The sequence below is a fragment of the Paramormyrops kingsleyae genome, chromosome 14, assembly GCF_048594095.1.
Source record: "Paramormyrops kingsleyae isolate MSU_618 chromosome 14, PKINGS_0.4, whole genome shotgun sequence".
Classification (NCBI taxonomy): Eukaryota; Metazoa; Chordata; class Actinopteri; order Osteoglossiformes; family Mormyridae; genus Paramormyrops; species Paramormyrops kingsleyae.
Window position 1 is genome coordinate 3155038 of NC_132810.1, and position 27081 is coordinate 3182118.

General features: G+C 44.1%; 1 protein-coding gene across 3 annotated transcripts; it reads left to right on the plus strand.

Annotated features, from left to right (window-relative positions):
• Nucleotides 1-26825, plus strand: ttbk2a (tau tubulin kinase 2a). Of its 3 annotated transcripts, none has more exons than XM_023827423.2 (16): nt 1-302; nt 7775-7927; nt 9074-9221; nt 12354-12427; nt 12528-12668; nt 12760-12864; nt 13306-13371; nt 13952-14044; nt 14150-14275; nt 14417-14574; nt 14997-15195; nt 15667-15881; nt 16564-17086; nt 18849-19112; nt 19806-20722; nt 22076-26825. In XM_023827423.2, exons 2-16 carry the CDS (start codon nt 7859-7861, stop codon nt 22521-22523), a joined length of 3546 nt encoding a protein of 1181 aa, XP_023683191.2. In that variant the 5' UTR covers nt 1-302; nt 7775-7858; the 3' UTR covers nt 22524-26825. The 3 variants fall into 3 exon arrangements, with proteins under 3 accessions (XP_023683191.2, XP_023683193.2, XP_023683192.2); XM_023827424.2 differs by lacking the exon at nt 1-302 and adding an exon at nt 5830-6142; XM_023827425.2 differs by lacking the exon at nt 18849-19112 and having other exon boundaries at nt 2-302.
• Nucleotides 26826-27081: the final 256 nt, after the last annotated feature.

Here is a 27081-nt window from a genome sequence, read left to right on the forward strand (position 1 = left end):
GGCTCTCTCTCTCTCTCTCTCGAGTAGTCAGTCACGTCACAGAGCTGCAGCGGGCGAGAGATGCTGAGGTGACAGAAGGAGAAAAGGGACGATTTTGTAGCCAATCATTTTTATATTCTTGCTTTATGACAAATGCCGGCGTAAACAATTTGGACGTCGTCTGCGAAGCCGCCACCTTGTAGAGACCGTATATGTTCATAATGGGATTAAAGAAGGCGCCTCGGTCTTTAATTAAGATACACATAAGGGATTCCTTTTAACCACACCCGGCTCCTTGTGGATCAAGGATTGGCGATATTAAGGTAGGGATACTACGCAATTAGGGTAGTGCACAGCATCAAAGAAACAAACATGGTTCCGCATGCGAAACCGGCGACGGCCAGCAGCATTTTCGAACTGGCATATTTTGGTAGCGTGACGCTGCCAAGGTCGTCATGTGGAGGCAGCTAGTTTCATGTCTCAGTGCGGCTTTTTTTCCCCAGGATTTGCAAGCCGTAACCTAGGGCAGCTAGTGTGCTTATAAACGCGATCCCAGGCGGTAAATCTGAGGACGTGGAAACCCGGGCCAGTAATAAAGCACGAGCCTTAAGTGTAGCGTCCAGAAGCGTAGTATCGGGCCCATTCAAGAGGCGTCTGTGTGCTAATTACCGGCGTGACATTTGCGGGTGAATTAAATGCTATTGCTTTGTTATCTGAGCAGTATATTGGGCTCATGTTTTGTAACTGTAATACCAAATCATTGACATACAAATAACAGAGCGCGGCTGATTTTCAATGAAGCAGTTACGATAAACGCCAGCGGCGTAAGGCTGCAAGCTGTTTAATTACTATTTATTTATGGGCAGGTATTTCATATTAATCTTAGGCGTAAATGGATTGAGGAATTACTGACGATAGGGAGAGCAAGTGCCAACCAATAATGGGGCAAGAAATATAAGCGCGCATATATATATATATATATATATATATATATATATATATATATATATATATAATTGTGCGTGCGCGCGTGTATATGTGTGTGTGTGTATATATGTAGTATGTATATGCTTATCACAATATGTATATATGTCATTTGTCATTTTCGTTCCCAGCCAAAGGAGCGAATAATTTCTACAATTATTATTTTGTTTTGTATCTATTTTATTAGACAGTCGGACTATAATTGACAGTGAATGTGTCCATCACTGTTTATTGAACATCAACGGAAATTAAATCCAGATGATTCCCTGCTGGACTTGGAATATGTGTATTTTAAGTTCATCCACCAGCTTCCACAACAATCACAAGTTGGTTCTGGAATTGTTTGGCTTGGGGTTAACAATTAATAGTGTTTGTTTGTGTGTTTGCTTATTGGTTCTGTGATCAGCGAAATTGATCAGTATCATTAGAAAAGTGTGATATTTAACTAGAGCATTTTCAGAAAACTTTGTGCATGATGCTATCCACATCTTCTATAATGTGTGTGCATTGTAATCCACAAATCCTTAAAACATATTTCTGTTGATCTGCTCATGCATTGTCAATATTAACTCATTTAGTTAGGGTTGCAGAATCAGTCCTGGGAAGTGTTTCTGGTACGGTAGGGTACACCCTGAGCATGGTGCTGACATCCGTAATACATTCAGCTACATAAAGGGGTATTTGTTCCTATGGACCTGCTTTATTCCCTGTGAATAGTGGGGTAACTCTAAAGCAATTAGAATAATCAAAATGTATTTAATTGTATGTTTATTTTGTCATAATTGAACAGCATCTAACTCAAAAGCATGAATAATTCTTGATTCAAAACTGGGAAATTGTATGTTGGAATATATTTTGTACCGACTGGTGTTTACACTGTCTAAAAGATCCAATAAGGTTCCGTCTTGGGTAGGGTTACATTTGAGTTATTTTGGGGGGGTATTATGTTGATAAGTGGTTAGTATTGTTTAATGTCCCCTCATCCTATACAGATTATGTGACAGAAGTATGATTAAAAATAGCAGTGGCAACACTGCCCTGCTGAACAAAATGTAAACATTACTCATCCGTAGTACTCTGGGAGGAGACAGCATTGGTTACATTTATTAAGTTAATGCGTTAAGACCAGCAATGTGAAGCCGATGGCTGCAGATCTCAGATGTGAATTCTTAGTACTGTCACTGTGACTACTGTACCTTGTGTAGTCGAGTTGCATCTCACTTTCGGGAAGTCAGGTAAACAATAAATAGGATGTACTCGGAAGTATATTACTTAGTATTCTTTTGTAATTAAGTTATGGGAAGTAAATAAATCCTTTCAGATACTTTCAAAACATTTTAATGGTTTCTCATAATTGATATGAGTAATAGAAACGCTACTAACTTAATATTTTTATCTTTATCTGAGAGAAAATAGCTTTGTATTTTTCTGTTTATGCCAGATGTAGACAGAAAGTGGGTCCTGCTATGGTAATCATGTCTCCTAATAAAATATTGTGTCTTATTCAGTGATGAGATGCACTGTATATGCAGTGATTGTTGGCTTCATACACTACAGACAATATGACACTGAAAAATTCCCACAATCTACCTGCAAACTTGTAACACTGTATAACCAGCCATATACTGTAGTTGTTGTACTCGAATAGCCCTTCTTTAGCTTCATGTTTAAATCAGCCACCAGTGTTTGTTTACATCCATTTCAGGATTATCCCAGTTCATTTAACCATATTGGGCAATGAGTCTTGATGAATACTAAATCGATCAATATGAAATCAAATGCACCTGATTGAATTATACCACAGACTTAATAAATTCCAGCTGATTTCTTTCTTTACCTGGCTAATACAGCGTAAACTTTTTTCATTTGGATTCAGTTACACAGCGAGGAACCCAAAACTACGGAATGACCTTTACCTCACATACATCAGTGCGTTTTGTCATGCTGCTAACTGGTAGTCACAAATTGTTATTTTTAAATAATCTCTGACGGCTTTGTCCTACAGGATGGGCTAGAGTCCTCTTGAGAATTTTTAAAAATGCAAAGGTATTCCTTTAGAAGGAGTGTCCGTTTGTGTGCAGCTGAGATGTGTTTCAGAGGAGGTTCCTATGGGGACAAACATGGCATGGAGTAACACGGGAAGGAACAAGGTTCGCATAATAAGCAGCTGCTTATTGGCACTTTTTAGATTCATCTTAGTGCAATATAACAGTGACTGCTGACATATACCATAAAGGTTTAAGTATGTTAAGTATTAATTACGTATAAGTACAGATGTTCAGGTGCTAAATTTGTTAAGTCTAGCTGTTAAGCGAGAGCTGGCTCAGTTAGCCTGCTGTGCTTATGAAGCAGTTGGGGATAAATGCTACAGGATTCGAACCTGTGGTCTTCCAGATGTGTGCATGGATCCCTGTGCGCTGAACTTTCTACAAATTTCACAAGTAGAACATTTTTGAGTTGATATTTTTGTGCTTGTAGGTTTCGTGCTGTAAAAAGATTACTTGAGAAATCTTACACAAATGAGCGTCATGCAGCCAGAGACTAAAATTTTAGTACAAACTGTCATTTTCCAACACACATTCATAAGTGTAGATCGCGAGCACAAAACGTGCCATGGACAAATTATTATTCATGAATATGGATTCTGATTAATGGACTCAAAATGCTTTGGCAGTCTTTCAATCATTCCTTCCCCTCCCACCCAAAAATTCTCTGTACTTGGCTGTTGAGTCATTGTTTGGTCATGGTTTGATAGTGCTAATCTGAAGTCCCTTTCAATCTTGCAAAGCCAATCCATTCTTGGTGTTTGTGTCCTTATGTTGGTGAGATCATCAGACATACATTAAGAAATGCATTCATATATTAAGAATACATTAAGAAATATGATCCATTAAAATAATCTTTTATTTAAGAAGTTTGTCATATGTACAGTAAAACAGTCAGTTACCCCATATAAGTAAGTGAAAATCTTACTCTGCATGTTCTGTCTGAGCACAGTTGACAAGTATCAAACATGAGATACAATATCAAAGACAGACAGAGTGCAGTGTAAACATAGAAACATAAAGTATGAGACAAATATACATGATACAGTATGTCAATGGGATATGAGGAAAAAGAAATTCCTCAAGTAGATGCAGTTGTGCGAAGTCTGCAGCGTTGTCCTGTGCGTGTGTGTGTGTGTGTGTCATGTTCATAGTGCTTGTGAGGTACATTTTCAACTAACGTTGTATAAGACCTTCTATGCTGTGTGATGTAATGCTTCCTGAAACATTCTGGTGCCAACGGGAAACAAATGAATAAAAAAAAATTCAAATATGGAGGTCTTGTACTAGACCAGTCAATATTAAGAATGTAAAGTAACCTAAATTGAATCTCACAAGAAAATAAAACAAGATGACGGTATTGCTGATTACTCGTGGAGTTCTGTATTTTATTGGGATAAGGAAAATCCTGATTATTCTACCTGATTTTTCGATAGCATTGAATATCTGCCCCCTTAAAACTCTTCACTTCTGGGTAATGACACACGACAGCAGTGATGTCAGTGCTGTACAACAACACAGGACATACTTAGGAGCAGATCCCTGTTACCCTGCACACCTATTCCAAACCAGTGCATCTGTGCAAAGAATGGCAATATAACAGGAGTGGAACGGACTGAAGGACTGAAGCTGTCAGTTTTCACTGCTGATATTATCAGAGGAACAGTTTGAGTTCTTGAGGGAATGTAAATTATGGTCTGATTTCTTCATTATGTATAACCTTCTCGTGAGATTTTAGGTGATTTGTGCCTATGCAGCAGTACGGAGGGTATTGTTGCGTGCTGCCTGTGTTGTAGGCTGAAATCTCACCACCGGTAAACATGCGCTCTCAGTGTATTCATAGGTTACTAACAACTCACTATTATTTCCCCTCACAGTTCAAAAACATGCAATTGAAGTGTATTGGCAACCATGAATGGTCTGTACACCTTTAGCCTACCTATTGTAGGATTAATTCTATATCACTGTAACCCTGATTAGCTATGCAGCAATTACTATATATAAAGATTTTACTACTGCAAGTGTGCAGAGCAGGGAAAGCAGTCTAATGCCTGATGTAGTATTAAGAATAAGGTGCTAATAATTTGTTTGAAAATAATTTACCTACTCATCCTAATGGGATCACTATTACCTTGGCAAGTTTCTGCACAATTCTACTGACTTTCCACTCAGCTGGGTCTTCAGTTTCTATTTGTTCTTTTTCCCTGGTGTGCATAGGTACGAAATTTAGTAACTTAGTAACAACTTTAAAACTGTTCGATTTTACTGCACTGTTTGTTGCAATACATCTGCCCTCTGCTGTACAACTTCAGATGGACCCTGTGTGCCCACGGATAAATGTAGTATGGATGCAAGAGTCCATGAGCCCAACCGTGGGTGGGACCGTAATTGCATATGGCAAAGTATAAACTAAGCTTAATACACCAGCAGTAACATTGCTAGGTGGTGATTTCCTTACACACGATTTCCGCAGCAAACTGCAAAAATATAACCAATCGATGACAATTTGTCGTCATCTATTTTTATTACTGATTATTATCGTTATCGATAATAATTATCAATTAGTTGTTGCAGTCCTACATATGAATTTAACAAGTTATATAAATTAACTGGTTTATGTGGAATTGCTTTCATGAGCTATTGACTTTTTTTTTTTTTACCTTTTGTTGTTTAAAATAAGTAACACTAGCTGGTTGAATCTGAACAAACAGAATATGCTTGTCTCTTCTGAATGGGGACCTGCTGGGGATAGACTTTCATTACTAAGCTGTAGCAAGGTTATGTCCTGGGGTGTGGCTGGTATGCCTTGACACCGTGTCCCGCGGGGCTCTAGTGTTCCCTGGCAGTGCGGAGAGCTGAAAGGAGAGCGGCTTGGCCAGACGACGCGACAGGTGCGGCAGCTGCAGTGGGCTGAGGCTAGAATCTCACAGGCTCTGCGTCAGTCCTGCAGTCCGTTCCATCTGTCCACGCTTTGACACTTATGTGTGCGGGTGCTTCAAAAGCAGGTGTTGCTGAACTGGTGGTGGTGGTGGTGTTGTTGTTTTATTCCAATTGTTTGACCTGATCCTTCCAAATTGCCATGACAGTGTGTGAATCAGGATGACTGTGCCTTTTTCTCCAGCTGTTTAAGGCAGGTAACTGTTGCTCATATCATCTGTAACTCTACTGTTGTTTATATTGCATTGCTTTGTAAATTCTAGGGTGATAAATGGATTACACGTCACACAGAAAATCAAATTATCTTGCCCTGTGATATAGGTCACATAAGATGCAAAATCTGTGTATAAATGCAACAAAAATCTATTATATATGAAGACCTTGCCAACTTATTACATTTTTTTGTTCTCTGTGCTAAAAGTACACTGGACACATTCTCATCTTTTTAGCCAGATTGAATGAACTTGATAAATTTATTCATTTATGATTCATGGAGACCCTATTTATTACTTGTTAGAGGATGGATGGATGCAAATATATTTTCTGAAAAAAAATGTTAGCTTTCTGAAAAGGTGGGCTGGTGAAACTGAGAATATTTTCAGGTGACCCATAGCTGGATCCTAACATGCTTGCAGTATCTTATGTAGTCCTTGAAATACAAATATGCATGACTGTCTCACAGATACCGCACTATACATGTGAGAGACAGACATTGCTGTACATGATTGTATTATAATCTGATATTTTACTGTTTTGAGGCTGGAAATTGACCAGAGGTGATACAAGCTTCATTGCCACTGTTTAGGAGTATTCCAGTTTCCATGATATATAACCCACCTTATTTCAAGAAATATGCAAAGCAAGATGAGTACACTTGGTCACACGGCGGTTTGCCTGGTGCCTGTCTGTTTTGGTCCAGGTAGCAATAAACATTTAATCCGTTAAACTCAATAACAATGATTTATTTTCATCATTTAGTGGGGCTGCACAATACAACATCACAGTATCACATTGCGATATTTGAACTATCCCTCAGTAATATTGTGCTATAATAAAACAAAAAGGAGATTTTTATGCTTTTAACAATAACTAGTAGCACATTGATTTGCAATCTTTGCAAAAACAAAGTTTTTAGAGGTGGAAGTAATGTTTAGTGGGAAATCCCACTAATCATAGCGCACGCAAATGTGCAAGACAATGCAAGCAATATGAAAACAGCAATGGATGACTTGGGAGTCGCTAGCTTGGGCTGTTTTGCGCAATCTCTGCAGCTGCTATCGCAGCGAAGTGTAAGTGATTCTGGTGCCAGTCGGAGAAACATTGTGGGGCATTTTAAGCATTCGCCACTTGCTCTTTATACTCACTTGGAAGATATTCAAACTGAACTGCAAATGCCTCAGAAGCGCTTAAAACAAGACGTATAAATGAGTTGGAACAGTACGTTATCTATGTTTCTCTTAGCTTAATTAAAGCTTTTTAGGGATGCATTTTTCATTTGTATTTACTAGTTTTTTTTTTTTTTTTTTTTTTTTAAATTGAGCTCTGGTACTCATCAGCCGACACCTCTCTTCAGGTATCAGGGATCGTAGCAGCACTGAAAAAGTGGCATTAAAGTAAAAAAAGCTTGTATTGGAATCGGATCAGAACTGAAAAAAATGTGGATGGGCCCGTGCCTAGTTATTGGCATAGATGGGTTTGTAGCTGGTCAAATGCTTCCTGTATGTTGCTCTAGGTCGGTAATTATGAAAGAAAATATGGAGTACGTAGTAGTTCAGTGTTTGGCGCTTTATACAGTTCCATATCTCTCTCTGTCTCTTTGTCTTTGGAAGTGTCTATAAAAGGGCCTTCATGCCTGGCCCTACCCTGCTTTGGACATCCTAGAGGAAGCACTCAGTGGACTCCGGGGTGGCAGGATGAATGGAGGGGTGGAGCAGGCTGATATTCTCACTGTGGCTATAGTCGTCAAGGAGCGATGGAAAGTGGTAAGTTCCTGGAACCTGCGTCCCGTCTGTCCCTCCTCCGTAACCCTTTGCGGAGCGTTTCCCCGTCTTCAGTCGGCTCTCCCGTCCTTTCATGCTCTTCACTGCACTCTCTGCTCCCACGCTGTCTTTGCCCATCAATCGGGTGGCTAACTGTCCCTCTTTATCTGCCTTAATATCCATGTCTTAGTGTCATGTTTATCTTATGTTCGTATGTCTCATTATTTATATTTTATTCAGTAATTCTCACTTGCACTATGACCAATGAGAACAGTATTTCACGTCAGTGTATGACGCATGAAATATCTGAAGCTGACAAAAAAAAAGATACTTTGACTTTGTCTTTCTTGTGACTTATTTCTAATGACATTTGCAGAAATGTTAACAGATAAATCATTTCTAGTGCCATGCCCATCAGCCATGCTCCTGAAGAGAGGTATTGAGTTGGTATCATGTATTGCATGAATTACTGTTCAGTAATTTAATGTTCAGCATTAAAAAAACTGGTTTCAGTGGTGTTTGGGATTTTAATATAATCAAGATGCTTGGGTAGGTTTCATGTAATTGCACAATTGCATTTTGTATTACATCCGGATACGATCTTTATTGACAATTGTCTTGTATAGAATAGTATCTAAAACCAGCTTAATAGGGGCTCTTTAGGACAAAGGCAGCATCCACAGAGGCTGTGTTTGCATTGTGCTGTGAGTAAAAAAATCTTGCCTCTGACTGAACTGTGTCACGGAGCTGTTCCACTACAGTGCCGAGGGTGACATTGCAGCGGCCGTCTCCGCGGCATTAAGCATGCCTCTGCGGGCTCTTGATTTAGATTGCAGCACGCTATTTGCGGTAATCCCCAACCCCGCCTCTTTCACTGCTGACAAAGTGCCGTGTGAGGTCGCTGTGTTCCTCTCCCATGGGGAAACATATTGTGCAACTCCAGCTATTGTTAATATTAGATAAAACGCTGCTTCTCTGGAGCAAAACTGGTCGAGGAGTGAGTGTTTCTTATAACAAACATAATAATTGATTTTTATTTTGTTTGTTTTTTTTCTGGCAGTGGAACAGTTCCGTGAAGAATTATTCGAAATCTAAATGCCATGACTGTACAGGTGTAGACAGGTCCCAAACCTGCTCTTTTCTTTTCAGCTGAAGAAAATTGGGGGCGGTGGCTTTGGGGAGATCTACGAGGCCCTGGACTTGCTGACGCGGGTCAACGTGGCGCTGAAGGTTGAGTCCGCCCAGCAGCCCAAGCAGGTTCTGAAGATGGAGGTGGCTGTGCTGAAGAAACTGCAAGGTGATTCCCGGGCTCGGTCACGATCATTCGCTGATTGTTCTGCTCTGGAGTAGCGCAATAAATACCTACAATAACACTTTGTTTTATGACATAGTAAACACTGATCCATCAATCTTCTAACCACTTATCCAGCTGGGTTGTAGGGAAGTCACTGGCAGCACAGGGCTGGGGTACACCCTGGACAGAATGCCAGTCCATTGCAGGGCACAAAGCAGAGACACCCTGGACAGAATGCCAGTCCATTGCAGGGCACAAAGCAGAGACTGCATGTTTTTGGATCGCAGGACAAGTGGAGTACCCAGTAAAGTATGACAGAACATGCAAACTGGGACGTAGTGGTGGACATTGTCATCTAGCTATTTTTCCCAGAAAGTAAAAATACAGACCAAGATTTTGTTTCAACCAACCAGTGGGAATTAAGGAGTCACAGAGTACTCAAGTGATTAGTTGGATCAAAATCTTGATCTGGATTTTTACTTTCTGGACTTGAAGTGTCCATCACTGTTGGGATGTGAACTCATAACCCTGCAGGTGTCAGGTGGCCGTGTTTCTCACTGAACCACCATGCAGCTTATGGTCGATACCTTTAAGGAAAAGCTATTAGAAAATGGGGAAAGTACAGAATGAATAAGCAAACAACCTATTATAAAACAAATTGCATTGACGTAACAGTTAAATGATTTTTGTTTATCTTCCAACCCCTTAATCCATTACAAAGTTTGTGGGTTTCAGTAATTTAGTAATTATAGAATATACCACTATTTGATGTGAATATTCCATCAGATTTTAAAATGTAAAGAACTGAAGTACCCTACACTAAAACAGTGCATGGATTCTCAGAGACTTGCAGCTTCTGTGACGGGCAAAGCTCTCATGTTAAAATGGAGCCAGGCGGGATGGAGAGGCCAGTAAACATGAAGCCAAGGAGGGACATGGAGCTGCTGAAATGCTCCTTCCTGATCTCCTGTTCTGGGCAGAGACTCAGCAAAACCCATTAGGAGATTTCCAGTGGGGGAATCGTTTTTCTTTTCTTTTTTTGCCTTTGCTCACTCCCCCCATCTCCCCTCCCCCTTCTGCTCCCTAACTGGCTGTGGAAAAATCAATACGCTGGGCTCGGGTTTGCTGGCTAATAGGGGCGGTGGTCCTGAAGGCAGCGGGCTGAAAGTTGAGAGTCCCTGTCCTGGACTAACCCTGGCTCTGTGTGGCAGGAGGATTCGGCTGAAGCAGCCTGTCTCCTTCACGTCGTCCCCTTCGTCAGAGGATGTGGCTTCCATGGCAGTAACCTACTTCTTGTTGGTATAAAAGCTCAGTGGAGGCCAGTCAACCTGCACATACTCTGTGGCCACGTTGTTGGGGTGTCCAACTCATCTAGCACATGACAGGGGCCCTCGAATATGTAAAATGAAATGGAAAATTATAGCTCATGGGACTTTTATTTGCACAAAAATAAAGGTGACATTTTGTGCCCAGAATTCCAAGGTATCTCGTAGGGTATACCTAAGTAGGACCATTTTCCGTTAATGTCTCTTATCAAGGAGATGTTTTCATTCTGTGTAAACTCTAGACACGGCGGCGTGTAAGAATCCCACAGAGGTGGCTATTTTTGACAGGATGGAACCACCGCATCTGCCACCGACAGTCACGCCACATTGAATATCGCTTAGATCGAGCATCTGAGCTCTTCTAGCGCTTAGCCAAACAGTAACTGAACCTTTTGCCTCGCTCTGTGCGTTTTCTGTACGGAGAAGCCTGCTGCTTGTGTTAACAAGCCTGTGTACTTAATAAGTTGGCTGCCAAGTGGAGGTTGTCAATAATCCTATGCTTTAAATAGTTTTTATGTGAAACCCTTTGAAATGCGTTGTTTAGTCAGCAAGTTCTGGCTTCTACCCCGTATTTAGTGTTTAAGGAGAAAAGCACATAAACAGCCATATACAATATTCTTACAATATAAAATGTTTTCTAGCAGATGCACAAATGTGATTAAGGGTAGTATTTCTAAATCCTGTCCTCTGGGACTCGCAGTCTGGCAGGGAGCTGGGAGGGAGCAAAAAACATGGACTGTCTGGGGGTCCCTGAATACCGGGTTGGGAAACACTGGTTAAGAGAGAAATTCCTTGTTTTGTGATCAATAAGATCTATGCAAAGTTGGCCCTTACGAAAGGTAACAAGGCTAAGCAGATAAAGGCATGTGTATATATACTAATTTATCCAGCAGTTTTTATAATTTAGGAAGTAAAATATTTTTTTTGATTGCTTACATGCCTTAATGGTTTGAATGTCCAGATTACTAGGCACACTAGATGACATCATCCACAGGAAATGGCATAACGTGGATGCGGGGGCCATAGATCTCTGTTTAAAATATCTGCCTTATTAGAGCTGAGTAGTTATTGTTGTGTGCTGGCGTGGGAAGCCTCACAGTGCTCAGTCGCTGGACTCAAGGGGGGAATTAAGCAGGGTGTAATTTGTTTGCCTGAGCTGAATAGCCAGACCACCTAAGATGGAGTAATGTATGACAGACTTCTGTACACGTCCCATATATTTTCTACAATCTCACTCTGTGGGCTTGTAGCATCAGCCAGATTGGACCTTGGAGAAAACTCCCTGCTACCCCTTCAGTTTCTCATTTGAATATGCCTGATTTAGGGCCTGATTTCAGGCCTGATTTAGGGCCTGATTTCAGGCCTGATTTAAGGCCATGTTGTCTGCGTTTGCACATCTTTCACCCTCTCCTTGTTATTGTGGTATGATGAGCTCCTTACCTCCCTTTCTGCTTCATTTCCCATTTTATAGCTTATTGGTTTTATTTTATATAAATGTTTTATAGTTCATTTTATAGTGTATGGTTTTTTTATTTATGCTTCTCGCTTTACATTCTATTGGCAACCGAGAATTATGAGGGCAGAGTGAGTGAGAGGGGCCCTTCCGTGGTCTCCATAGGGATTGGCGTGGAGACTGGCTGGCTGCCCTCTGGGTCCCTGAGGAGCTTTAAATACGGCCTGTAAATCTGCTGGGCGACAAGCAGGGGGGGTCCAGGCCGAATGGGGGAGGGGTGATGGGGGGGGAAGCATGCTATGGCCTCTGAAAGAAGTACATTTGTTGACAATGGATGCCCCGTTTCCCCTTCCCCAGGAAAGGACCACGTGTGCCGCTTCGTGGGCTGTGGCCGCAACGACCGCTTCAACTACGTGGTGATGGAGCTGCAGGTATGGCTCGCTGGCCCGGCTCCGTCCCTCGGTACCCCCATGTGGGCCCCCCCTTGTGTGGCTGAGTCTCCAGTCTAAGTGAGCTGCCGTCCGTCCATAGGGTCGGAACCTGGCGGACCTACGGCGGAGCATGGCCCGTGGCACCTTCACGGTGAGCACCACGCTGCGGCTGGGCCGGCAGATCCTGGAGGCCATCGAGAGTATCCACTCGGTGGGCTTTCTGCACAGAGACATCAAACCGGTGAGAGACGGGGTGTGATGCAGACGCACGAGGTGGATATGCAGGATCATGGCTCTGGTGCATTCATCTGTTGGTCTTCTTCTTCCCCTAGTCCAACTTTGCCATGGGCCGGTTCCCCAGCACGTGCCGGACCTGCTATATGCTGGACTTTGGCCTGGCACGTCAGTTCACCAACTCTTGTCAAGAAGTTCGGCCGGTCAGTGTCCCAGCTTCCACTCCTGTTTTTCTTCGTGGTCGTAGATCAGTGTTTCTCAAATCGGTCCCCCGAGATCCCCAGACAGTCCACGTCTTGCTTCTTACCAGGGACTGAGAGGGAGCAAAAATGTGGATTGTCTGGCTGGGAGGTGGGGCGGAGCAAAAACGTGGACCGTCTGGGGTCCCCAAGGACCGGGTTGGGATAAACCGATATAGATGGTTTGTGTCGCGTGTGTAGAGCTGTTACTGGACAGCGGGTTAGGGCACTGGGCCAGTCACCAATTCAAATTCGCAGTTGGGCTGTTTAGCAAGACCCTAACCCATCAAATGCTCCAGGAATTGCCTGACCCTACTTTCAGTTGCATGTTTAGATAATTGTAATTGTAATTGTAATTGTAATTATCTTCCTTGCTGATCTGGTCTGTATTTTGTTCCCTTGTAGCCTCGCCCTGTGGCCGGGTTCAGGGGGACTGTGCGCTATGCATCCGTCAACGCTCACCAGAACAGGGTACGCTCATGCACTCATCCCTCTCCCACGCTCATGCACTCATCCCTCTCCCACGCTCATGCACTCATCCCTCTCCCACGCTCATGCACTCATCCCTCTCCCACGCTCAGGCACTCATCCCTCTCCCACGCTCATGCACTCATCCCTCTCCCACGCTCATGCACTCATCCCTCTCCCACGCTCATGCACTCATCCCTCTCCCACGCTCATGCACTCATCCCTCTCCCACGCTCATGCACTCATCCCTCTCCCACGCTCATGCACTCATCCCTCTCCCACGCTCAGGCACTCATCCCTCTCCCACGCTCATGCACTCATCCCTCTCCCACGCTCAGGCACTCATCCCTCTCCCACGCTCAGGCACTCATCCCTCTCCCACGCTCAGGCACTCATCCCTCTCCCACGCTCATGCACTCATCCCTCTCCCACGCTCATGCACTCATCCCTCTCCCACACTCCTGCTTCCACGCTGCTGCTTCCACGCTCCTGCTTCCACGCTGCTACTTCTCAAACTATTCTTCAGCTATTTTCACCTGCCCTGTGCTGACATGTTCCTGGCGGTGGGGCTTTATCTCTCCAGGAAATGGGTCGGCATGACGATCTCTGGTCCCTCTTCTACATGTTAGTAGAGTTCATAGTCGGCCAGCTGCCTTGGAGGAAGATCAAGGACAAAGTAAGTTCTGAGGACACTCCTGTGATGATGGCTGTCTGGAGACGTTAATTAAGGTGATCCGTGTGCGTGTGTGGGTGCGAATCCCTGATTCTGTTACTCCCGCAGGAGCAAGTTGGCAAGCTGAAAGAGACCTACGACCATCGGCTCATGCTGAAACATCTGCCTTTGGAGTTCAGTGTATTCCTGGACCATATCTGTAGCCTAGACTACTTTACTAAACCTGACTATCAGGTAAAAGGTTTAGTTGATGCTTATATCCCATAATAATTTTTCCGACGCAAACCGCCACATCTGCGCCACTAATGTCTGTTAGTGCTGTATTTGTGAACAGGTCTGGGACACTCTTAACTGATTGTAACTGGTTTGTTGCAGCTATTGATGTCAGTGTTTGAGAACAGCATGAAGACCTACAATGTGGTAGAGAACGACCCATATGACTGGGAGAGGAGCACGTCGGATGGGACCTTGACCATCAACACCACGGCAACCACACCGCAGCACCACACCCGGCTCACGCCAGCGCACATGGGGTATGACGTCATCAGCACCCCAGTCCCCAACAGCCTTGGGGTTTCCTCCTGCTCTGCTAAGCTTATCAGAAGATTGTTAAATATGCCGAGATTTACATTTCTCAACAAATCACATCGTTGGGCATAGTTTTCAAAACTGAAAATAAAATATAATTTATCACCCTATTAGAAATAATCTCCATGATGGTACCAGCATGCAAATTATCATAAATGAACTATACCTATGTTGTCTGTTAGACCCAATGGATACTTTATGTGAGAGATTAAAGGGCACCAGACTTTACAGAAGCAATTATTCCACATCAGATTAGCTTCTCTACAAAAGTGCAACCACGAATTAGAAGCAAGACTGAGCCCCAAACCATTATGTGACCAGCAAAATTTTGACCCTACAGTAATGGTGATGTTTTGTCCCTGTGCAGGATGGCAAATGCATCCTTAGTCCCAGGAGACCTGCAGAGGGAGAACACAGATGAGGTTCTGCAAGATGAGCAGCTGAGCGATGGGGACAACAACTGTCTCCCTGACAAGCAGGTGGGCCTGCCCCTGTGCCCCCAGGAGGCCGACGTATGGGAGGAACGGGACCGTAACCGCAACCGGATCCGCCCCATCGTCTGGAAGGTACAACCCGCTTGCATCCGTGACCAAGAGAAATACAATAACTCAACATTGACTTTTGCGTCAACGACCTTCCCTTGTCACTTTGGGACATGACATGGTAAAATGTAAATATGAATAGCATAAATAGCAAAAGCTTTCTGTTTGGAACATGCTGTCTCCTTCCCATCACAGGCGTTGTTTAACCCAGAGGTTTCCAGACTGGGGGCCGTGAAATTACCACGGCGGGGGCTCATCCCGACAGCTGAATCATCATTCATTTCACTGACAAAAACTATGACGAAAATTCATTGACAAAAGATTTTTCAACGACAGAAATGAGATAATATACAATTATATTATGGCAAAATGTACTGATACTTTCATCAACAAATAAAAACAAGATGAAACCTGCAACGGGGAACCTGGTAGACAGACAAAGTCTGAGAACCACTGACTTCACCTCTGACCACCTCCTTTGCTTTTCTCCCCCAGGCAGCGACGGAAGAAGAGCATAGCCAGAACCAAGGCAACCAGAGCCCGTATGCCGGGCCCAGCCTGGGTTCTCCCGTGCGGGTGAGGTCTGAGGTGGTGCCGTCGGATCTGGACGCGCCACTGCTTAGGAAACTGCGTAACATCCACAGCTTCGAGCTGGAGCGGATGCTGACTCTGGAACCCAAACCCAGCACCGATCGCTTCCTGGAGACATGGTCAGTCCCAGTCAGCACCCCAATCCGTTATGGCTTAGGCATTGAGTATTAATCATGTCTGTTTTGTTGCTGCTTTTTTCCTTGCTTTGTCCCTTAGCAGATTTAGCTCACAGTTATCCACATTAGTCTTTAATTCCACTATGAATTATTCCTAAATAATTTCAGAGGTTACAATAAGAAGGCCTTAGGTCTCGAACTTCACTCTACCCTAATATTAAAAGCCTGCATTCCTAGCCCAGAACATTATGCACTGCTCTTAAAATGCTCGAGTGGGTTCAGAAAAACCTGCTATGTTTAATAAGTTGTCAATAATTACAAAAACCATCTTTATTTTGAATCTAAATGCTTCTAGGAAATGCACCCTTAGGATGATCTGAATATAGTAATGTAATTCATAAATATTAAGTATCTTAGCCCTGATTTATTAATGTGAGATCTATTATTAATGTCAAAAAACAACTCTTTATGGTAGAAGTTACTCAACAGAAGGCCATTTAGTCTCAACAAGCTGTATCACCATGTTCTTCATTATTTTTGCATTATTTTTGGGAACGTTTGGAAAAGTTGAATTTCACCTGATCAGAGCCTTTGACTGCTACTTAAAAAAGCAGCTTTTCTGTATGTTAACTCCGACGCTTGCTTTACGTTCCACCTTCTCCCTCTGCTTCTGTCACCCGGCCAGTTTAGGGAAGCCGCAGGATAGAGACAGTCAGGCTGGGTTGGGTCTGACTGTTCCCGGCACGCGCGGGGAACACGTGTGGCATTACGACGAGGAGTTCGTGTCAGGGGGGGGCTCCCCCAAGCCTGGCTCTCTGGGCTCACTGGAGCAAGGAGAGGGAGCGGCTAGCAGTGGCTTTGTGGCTGTGAATCTGAGCTCGGGCCAGCAGGATGTGGATTCCCGGGAGTGGGTGGTGATCGAGCGCGGACGGGACCTCCAGGATTTTGGGTCCAGCGGGACCGGCCACCCCAACGGCATCAGGGTCTCCAGCAGCCCCTCAGAGGAGGAGCCAGAAATATTACAACCAGGCAAAGACACATCTAGTGGGGGTAGGGGTAGCAATGGCTCTGCCCCAGTACCCATAACCACCTCTAGAGGCGGAGCCAAAGTGGAGAGGCTGGACCTGAGCATGATGCACCCTGGGAACCTGCCTGCTGTGACCCCCACTAGCCCAGCGGAGGCCATGGCTGAGGGCATCCTCACCCAGGTAAGGGCCAGATCTATGACCGGAGCCACGAGATTTAGTGGGCCTGGTTTGAGTTCTGCGGCGAGATCTGTAAAGTTCACAATGGAGTGGATTCTGGTTACGTACATGCTTCTCTAAGCCTTTGAGCAGAGCAATATGTAGTTGCTTATACATTCCAAGTGGTATAGCGAGTACAGAACATTAATACAGGTCTGGTCAGTACTGCTTGTTAAAATCATAATATCTTTAGGTGTTATGGGGATATCTGGGTACAGTAGATATTTATTGACATCTGTATTATTTGGGCAGCCTTTGAATTGAGAGTGTCAGTGAAGGTTTCAGTGCTAGAAAACGTGGCGTCTTTGCTAGCCAAGGTCTCTAGTTCCAGAATATTCAGTTAGGTTGGGTTCTTGGGCCCTCGGGTGGATTTTTCATAAATCTGGGGCATCTGTGGTATTTAAGTACAGTATGTGACCAAACTCAGCGGTGGTGGAATGTTACTATTGTTGGATTTTGCTGCCACCGATTCCCTGAACTGAGTGTTTTTTTGAACGTTTTAAGCTATATGCTTTATTACTTCATACTTTGTTGCTGCGATTTCTCTGCTTTTTCTTTTATCGCTGATTTTAAAAGACATTTTTCATGCTCTTAGGACTCCTTACCAACCCCTTATCAAATCCAATCATCAGATGCCCGAAAAAGAACACATTATATGCTTCAAAAGGTTATTCTCCATATTTACGTTTTCTGATCTTGTTTACATATTGCATATTTATTTATATAAAGCATATCAACTGAATAGTGTTAATATTAACACTAAAGTATAATAGTATTATGACTTGTTAACATTATTAAAAGCAGATAGGCTTCACTGATTCATATCTGTTTAAACAGCAATGACAGCTGCATACTCTAGACTGTATGAAAAATGCCTTTAATTCAGCTTATATTGCTGATGGGTCTGCTAAATCTCTTTATTTAACATTGCTTGAGCATTTGCTTTTCAACAAACCATCGCCTTGCTTTTATCGTGACATTCTCAAAATCAAAGCCTTCCTCAGTCTGCGTATCTAGCTGTGTCGACTCTGTCGAGGATGATCTTTCCGCGTCTCTGAAACCTCCTGCAATATGCTTCTATGCACCAGTATATTAACAGTTATAAGCAATAAGATTTTATATGCTAGTTTACGTGATATTGCAGAGGTGAGACCACACATTAATTCTACATTAAGCGAAAACAGATTAAAAAGATATTAGACATGTCAGATGCTTGTAGATACAGTCCTAGCTAAATTTGGGACGCTGTAGGCCTTCAGTAAGTCAGTACAGACCAGCCCTGAGCTCTGAGTTACTCTCTCCATCAGCTAAAACATTCCGTCCTGTTCCTTGAGGGCGCGATGAGGGAGATGAAAGGTGACTCCATCCTTCTCAGGGACATGCACTTGATGCAGATCCACCTGAATATTAATGTCACTCAGCTCCTGCTGAAAATACGACGGATCCAGATGCCGGTGCATCGCTATCTGGTCTCAGAAGAGTAACGCCTCCTAGAGCTTGGGCATAAAATCTAGCAGGGTGGGGGATTTATGATTATGTTGTTAGGAAATTTTAGCTTTTGCCTAATTTGGGGGGAGGGGGCCAGTTTAGCGTTGTGGACCACCTCCTGCACACAGCTACTTTCCCGCGGTACGCCCCCTTCCAGTCATCCCATTAAGAGCCTAAATGTCTGCTGCTATCTTCCCACCGCTTTTCCCCAAACCCCCCCCACCCCCGCCCGCCACAGCTCCCCACCTCTCCCCGGTCCCTCCCCGAGGAGCTGGTCGCCCGGACCTCCAGCCCCCTGTTCCTCCGCTCCCCCAGCCCACACACCCTCCTGACCACCCTGTCGGACCCTCTGCACCAGCGTGCCGGCAGCCTGCGGCGCAGCCAATCAGCCGAGCAGCAGCGTTCCCCCCCCGGCCGTAGGAGGCTGCCCGCCTTACCTGCGGCCGTGGCCAGCGCCAAGCTCCCCTCTGTCATTCGCATCACTCGGGCTCAGCTGCAGCAGGTGAACACCACCTCCTCCACCACCCTCCCCTCCTGTTTTCTCACCCCCCCCATTTCACTGTGCTTTTGAACGGCTGCAGGAAACATGCGACCCTCTTTGACATGCTGAGCATGCTGCCATGTTAATGGTGTTTCTCCCTCAGGCTTGTGTAGGATCGGTGCACAGGGCCCCCACACACATGGCTGTGTATAATGTGTGCGGTCGTGGTTATGGAAATCATGGTGACTCCTCTCATGTATTGATTGCCCCTCTGGTTTCCCTCCTGTTTCTATACTCCTCTTCTTCTTTGGTGTGGTTTTCTGCCTGCTTGAGATCCGATTCTCTCATTGGTCTGTCCTTTCATCTTTGCTGTACATTTCATATTTATTGGGAGTTCGTTTGGTCATTAGTTACTAATTCTGTCTGTTGCTAGTCATGGGTCTGTATGTGATCATTTCGTATTCTTTGCTGTGGTTTTGTAAATGGCGTTAAAGGTGATTTCATAATGCGAGCGAGCTGTGTGACTTGTTTGGTTGTATTTTATGGTTTCTCCTGCGAATGCTGTGTCTCATCATTTGAGTGTCTTCTGCTTGGTCTTCTCCGTGTGCTTCAGTGGTCCAAAGGTCCAGGAGCGCTGAGGAGCGCTTTATTTCTCAAACCCCTTACCGGAGTGGCTATGCCTGCTTTTCGTTCTCCTTCCTCCTCCTCCTACAGCTGACGGTGCCGCGTCCCTCTGTGCTGTCCTCCCAGTCTGCCTCTGACAGTGTGCCACAGTGCCTCCTGCTGGAAAAACGACACACTGACCTCCAGCCCCTAGACAGCACAGCTGACCTGCACTCCCCCCAAGAGCGCCCACCCACCCAGCCTGGGAGCCCCAGCGACCCCCTTGGGGACAAGCTCTTGAATGGAGACGCCTTCCAGAAGGCGGGCAGCCCTGTGCTGAGCCTGGCCTCCTCCCCCCGCTCCCCCCGTTCTCCCCGCTCCTCCCGATCTCCCCGGTCTCCGCAGTCGCCACGCAGCCCCATCTTTGCCAACGGCCATCTGTCGCCCCCAGTGGCGCCGGAGCTGAAGGACCCTGAGAGTGACTCTGGGTATCCTGACCGCTCCACGGAGCCCAATCCACAAACGCTGGAGGAGGTGGATCGAGGCGGAGTGGAGAACACCGGGCAGAACCTGTCGCCCCCGCCGCTGATGGCACGCAGAGACCCCGCCCGGCGGCTGAGTCGCATTCCCATCCTGGAGCCGGGCAGCCTGCTGGACTCCCCCCCCCCTGGCTCTGCCAAGGAGAAGCTCCTACAGAAGAAGGCCCACCACCACGGCACTACGCCTTCCTCACCTTCACCCTCTCCATCCCTTTCCTCCGACAAGCGCCCCCCTGTGGCCACGCTGCCACGGGACCCGCTGTCCTCCACGTCTGACCGTTCCCAAGATGACGAGTCTTACCTGGGGTCTCGCTCTGACCGCCAGGGGGACGACGCCCCTTCTCTCTCCTCCTCATCCAGTCCGCTGTCCCGCAAAAGCAAGATCCCGCGGCCCGTGGCCCCCCTGCCGGTGCCGGAGCGTTTTTCTGCCCAGTTCTTCCCCCGCCCCCCCCCAGGGAAGCCCCCCAGCCGGTCTGTTGTCGATGGCAGGTGAGTCTGCTCCTCGCACTTACTCTGCAAATGTACTGCAAGTAGCCAGACACTGTCACATGACATGAGTGAAATGACGGTGGCAGCTGATTGTGTCAGTCAGAGAGAGGGATGATTAGATCACCCATTATCACACTGTTCTACGCGGTGTGAGGTCACGTTAAGCCACTGTGCCACGATACTGATAAATATGATAGCTAGTGTCTGTGCGGCAATTTTAATATTTTGGGTTTTTTTTAGTATATAATTTCATCACTCTTAATTTCTCTGTAGATTTCATTTTAATTTGAATATATTTATAGATGGCAGTTTGCACCAAGAAATCTCTAATTTTCTGCTCACTTAGAGCAGAACATAAAGTAATTTAAGCTCTGCTCAGTGCTCCTCCTCGTCCCTCACATGGTGGGTTAGTTTGATGGTGATTTGTGCTGGTGTTGGAATATAGGAACATGCAAGTGCTAAACTGACTTAAGTCAGTTTTGTTCCTGGTCCATTTTACCACTATTTTCCCGTGGTATTATTATTAAAAATACCCCTCGTCTCACTTCATCCGTGTTAGGCAAAGCCGGCACTGTCTTCTCTGGGGCTTTACTGCTGAGGCCTCTTCCAAGAAAACTGGTGGCCATTTCACTTCCTCCACAATGCCAGTGGATCAGGGGTCGTGTTCAACTGCCTGTTCTGCTTGCAGCAAGACCCCTGATGTTAGGAGTTTTGGATTATGGCCACTTATCTTATGCTCTGAGAGCTAGTTTTAGCTAAGTTTTACACGCCGTCGTCGACTTACGACCTCGATCGGTTCCGACCGACAGGACACAAGTCGGCCCTTTATTAAATACGCAAAAATTATAAGTAATAAAATTATACTCTGCATTGTCTTTGGGTTATATTGTTTGGTGTTTTTTAAACTTTTTGTTGCCATTTTCTTAGTTGGTTGCTGCCAGCAGTTAGGGCAGGATTTGTCATACAGTGAGGCTGGACAGCACTCGCCCTGCCAGACGCGCTGCAGTGACGGGCTCGGGTTTGCCGTCTCAAAACGATCGATCAGTCATAAGTTGCATAGGTCGTGCTTTTAAATGAGGGAAACAACGTCCCCTTTTGTTATTGTGTCTCAGTGTGTGTATAACTCTGCTCCGGCCAGAAGCTGGAGCGCCATAGCGGGGGTGGAAGTTAGGACAGTTCCGAGCCCCCCTGAGTTACACGGGTCCTAGATGTTTTGGAACATAATCAGATTGCTCTTAAGTTGGGGGTCCAATTTGATACGCTTTCATAGGACCCAGAATGTCTCGCAGCACCCTTGGCCACAGGTACTGTAATCAGCATTTCGCTTCCCTCTTTCTGCCGTCTCTCCTCCAGGCTACGGCGGTACCGCATCCGTGCCGGTAGCACCAGTGATTCTGATCTCCTCACCTGTCTGGCCCAGCTGATGCATAATGGTTCTCCAGTGCGAGGATCCTACTACGGCCGCTCGTCACTGCACGGTGGCTTCCGGGGCCCCTACAGTGGGCCGTGCGCTCCCCAGCGCAGCGCCAGTGCCTCCCCGCGCGGCTCCTTCTCCCTCCAGCGCTCCTCCAGCTCCTCCCCCTCCCGACACGAGCTGCGGGGGGGCGGGATGGGAGGCGGGCCCGGCGGCTGCTTGAGCCGAAGCCGTTCGCCGCCCAGCTTCTCGGGGTCGCCGCCGCTGCGCCGGGCCTACCCTCAGGAGGGCTGCTGTGGCCGGCAGGCGCGCTCAGGGTCCTGCTACAGCCCCCGGGGCAAGAGCTGCAGCCGTGAGGGCAAGTGCCCCAGCAAGCTCAGCAGATAGTGCCCCCACCGCAGTGCCGTCGAAGCGGAGGATGGGAACAATAATGCTGATGTCTGTGTTGGGGGGGGGGGGACCATGGCTTTTATTGAAGCCAGTCTTGATGGATGTTATCAGAACATTTTAGAGGTTTTCTCACCTTTCTCCTTACATCACAAATAATGACTGCATCTCTTTCTGCTCTTCCTGTTCTGCTGATGTCTCCTTTGGCATTCCTTTGTTTTCTGGGATTCCTTCATCTCCTACATGCTCTTATTTAAAACCTTGCTTGAGTGAAAGCTTGGTAACACTTTACTTAAAGCACTCATTTATAATGCATTTTAGATACCTTCGTAACGCATTATAATGCATTCATAAAGTATTATACACATGGCTATAACTATTTATAAAAAGGCATAACATATTATAGCCATGTTTATTGTATGCTCTATGAAGCTCTCATCTTCCTCACCTGACTGGCCCAGCTGATTCATAATGGTTCTCCTGTCCGAGGAATGTATAATTCACTATATCTTCATAATGCATTATAATGCCTTATGCTAACCATTATAATGCATTACGAAGGTGGTATGAATGCATTATAATGCATTATTTAAGTATTTATAATGCATTATGATGACTGCTTTAAGTAAAGTGTTACCAAAAGTTTTTCTGTTTGCAAACAAAGCTGTATATCCTGGCTTCTTGATCCACATTTTATTTATTATGCATACACTATTTTGTAAGTGACATACCTGTTTGAGATAGCAGGGACAGACAGGCTCTGAAGCAATTTGGGCGTTAAGTATTGGGCAGCCTCTCCAAAGTGACTCAGAGTGAAGTTCCCCCTAATAGGGCCTGAGCATGGGCAGGGCGTCTGGGGTCGCTACCATACTCACATGATATACTACCATACTCATATGGTATACTACCATACTCACTTAATATAGATGCATATATAGGCATAGAAATCTGATTTAGCTCAGACCTCAGTTCTACCGTAGGATGCAAGTGAATATGTATTTATTGAACTGTATGTATAATGCATTGTCAAATGTATAAAAACATTTAGGTATTTACTGACTGCATGCTGTACTGGTAGCGTTCATCACATTCAGTTAGTCTGCTAATGTGTTGTCAGGCAGTGAGTGCATGGGCATGAGTGACCGGGGGCAGAAATCCACCTTAAACACCTTGTTTGTAGATCCCTGCTCCTTGCTTATGTAGGCATTTGGACATTGGACATCACCTTTATGTTCTGAGGACCTGTGCAAAGAGGCTGAAGGTAGTTAGGGCTTATTTTGCCCACTAGGACAGAACTGGGCTCCATGCTGCTCCCATGTAAGAAATAATGGGGCTTCACTCTGAGTGCTGTGCGGTTTAGAGGCCTTAGATATTAGACACAATGTATTCCATGTAATGATTCATAGGTATCAAAATAAAAGTCTCTTACAATATTTTATGCAGAATTTTATTTACATGTGTGACTTCTGTCTAGGACAGGGGAAAAGTGGAATCCAAATTATTTGGAGTCTCAGATCCGCCTTGTGCTGGCGCCTGCCCAGGGTTGGGTCCCGCCTGCGCCCATTGTTCCCAGGATAGGTTCTGGTCCCCCCCGCGACCCCAGTTGGGATTAAGCGGTTTCAGAAAATGGAAGGATGGCTGCAGTCTCAGACTTGTTGTATTGCTTTCAATTAAAATGATCACTGTCGACACAGAGTAAAACTATTTGTTTGTAGCTGTTTTTCTTTCCAGAGCTAAAGTTTTTTTGGTTCTCTTTGTCCCTAATTTAAAAAGACCGGAAGACATTTGAATACTGACTTCCTTTTGGAATTACTGCTTTTTTATCTTTTACTGTAAATGTGTAATTTACACTTGAAGCCATTAAGAAGCTACTGTAAGAGTTTACTTAAGAAACATCACGTTTATAATGAGGTGGAGCTCAAATGGAAAACACTAATTTTCAAAGTAGAATTTTTGTAAAGACTGATAGTACAACATGCCATGTGTTTCAAGGAAAGGCTAAAACCAGAATTTTGAAGGCCTTATTATTGATTTTCGGATAAATATTAAGTTAAAACAGGGTGGAAATCTGCTTCCTTTAAGAGAGCTGCAGTTTGGTTTGCATTGCGAATGGTGCAGCATTTGAGTGTTATGGGCCTCTTACCTGCTCAGATGTGATTCTGTTGTACTTGCACTATAAAGAGGCGTTTTTGCTTTTTCTTCCTTTTTAATTTTCTTATTTTAGTCACATCGAGACAATTCATTAGCAAAATGATAGTTTTCAGAGAAATGTCCACCTACTCATAAACCTGTACCCTGTACATGTAAGATACTGTAATATATATTCTGCTAGTTACTCCTACTCTTTGCATGCTCTACACATAAAGAAAAATAATACAACATGCCAGTCTTCATATGCTTCATCCATTTTGAGTGTAAGTTAGGAAAGCATTCATATATATGTAGACACTGTTATTTTAAGTAACATAGTTACTTTTAGTTTCTGATTGGTCAGTTCTTCCAATCACGTGATTGATTAGTATCTCCCACTACTTTTCCTCCACTTTCTCGCTGTACATCTCACTCCGCACTTTTCCCCAGTTGTAGCTGTGTCCCTTTCAGGTTTTCCTGTGGTGTGCATCAAAGCAAAACTCCAGGGCTTGTACTCTGCTTAAAACGGCGATAGATTTTGCACTAACCGAATTCATGTATGGTAAACATTTGGGATACCTTCATACCTTAAAAATACAACGCAAGAATGATCATTTTATTAGCATTAATCCAATACTGTGTGAAACTTACATGAACTGAATATAATTCTTTGTAACTTAGAAGTTAGATTGTATTATATCTATTGGAATGAGCTGGACTTTAAGACTTCAAGAGGTGACTCAAAACCAGCAGACCTCTGTGGTTTTTGAGGACTGCAGTTTGCCCTGAGGATTTGTGTACTGTAGTGGATATTGGGTTTTGTAGTCCATTATGCAGTTTGCTGCTTTACTCGGCATTAAACGGTGTAGTGACACATTTACAGAGAATGGCATCGCCTCTGTAAAACAGTTAACATATAGTCCCAGTGAGATGAAAATGCTTCTTTGATCTTTTGGTTACTGTGTTCAAAGAACTTTTCCTGGAAATTTGGAGTGAAATGTACTACTTCAATGAGCACTGTGACATGGTTGTTCTCTGCAACTATACCAACAATTCCAGGTTTTCGGAGATGGTGACAGAAAGGAGTGAAGTACTGGTAGTTTTCTGTCACCTGTAGTCCAACGTCAACATGGACACAGTTTGATAGAGTTGTGAATTGGAATGTGTTTTATATTTATGAATAACTAAATAAGAGTAATCATAGTACAACACAGTGCTAAAAGGAAAGGAAATGTCTGAAAAGGGGAATTTACAGCATATGATATTTTATCTATTAAATATTTCTGGACTGTGTTGTCAGTCACTTGCATACTTTTACATAACAACTTGATTATTGTTATTAATTAAACAGAAACTCGATTATGTGTTTCATTCAGGTCATAAAAGTATCCCACCATCTATGTAATAGTTGGGAGTTACAATGACATCCCGTTTTAGAATTTTTTGTATTTATAAAGGTTACATTTCCTCTGATTTTTCTCTCGAATTGTGATCTTAGCAGCCTTAGATTTTGTAGCTGTAGTCTCTTAATGAAAAGAAAGGAGTGTACTGTATGTGTGTGTCACTGAGAAAATGAATACCCACTGAAAAATGTATTTTTGAAATCTGAAAGCCTGGTGGTCAATTTCCATTGCGTGTTTTTAACCAAATTCCATTCAGTCCCATTCACAATTGGTATGATTCTGAGCACTTTGGCTATTTGTGCTCTAAACGGCAGGTCTATAGCCACAGTGTAGTCTGCTTCCTACACATCTTCACTGGAGACCATAATAATGGTCCACGTTCCAGGCCCATTTTGGGAGAAAATACCTCTTGTATTATTCTATTGATAACAATTGTATCTTTTAATGTAATATTTACTAATGATCCATCAGTATACCTACTGCCTGTATTAGTTAGACCTGTATTAATTTGATTAATTTCCTATAATGGTAGTATTGTTTTGAGTCATGTTACAATGTTACAATGATAAAATGTAACTGTACAGCTATAAGGTAGGAATGTAACAAGCTGAGGAACTACAGTGTACATAACTGTAATTATTTATGTTTATTTTTCATCTGTATCATATCAATGCCTTGTACAGTGGTTTTGTTTGTTTTCAAATTATTTTGTATTTTATTTTTATAAACTGGTTATAAATAAAAATATTCATTCCGCATGCTGACAAAATCGTCTACATTTACTCTTTGTATTCTTAATTTAGTACATTAATTCAGCACGAAATAGACCATCGCTATTTTTATTAATATCCCAAAACTGTCTGGTGATCTAGTTATCTTAGATTCTTTCTAAGAAGTAGCTGATCGTGTGATCGCTTCTCTTTCACCGATGCATGGCTGCTGTCTTTATCAGGAAAATGCTCCATTCAATTTCTGCCTGGCGTTTTTAACCAGAAACGCTCATCCGAAGATCTTTAGCTAGAAAC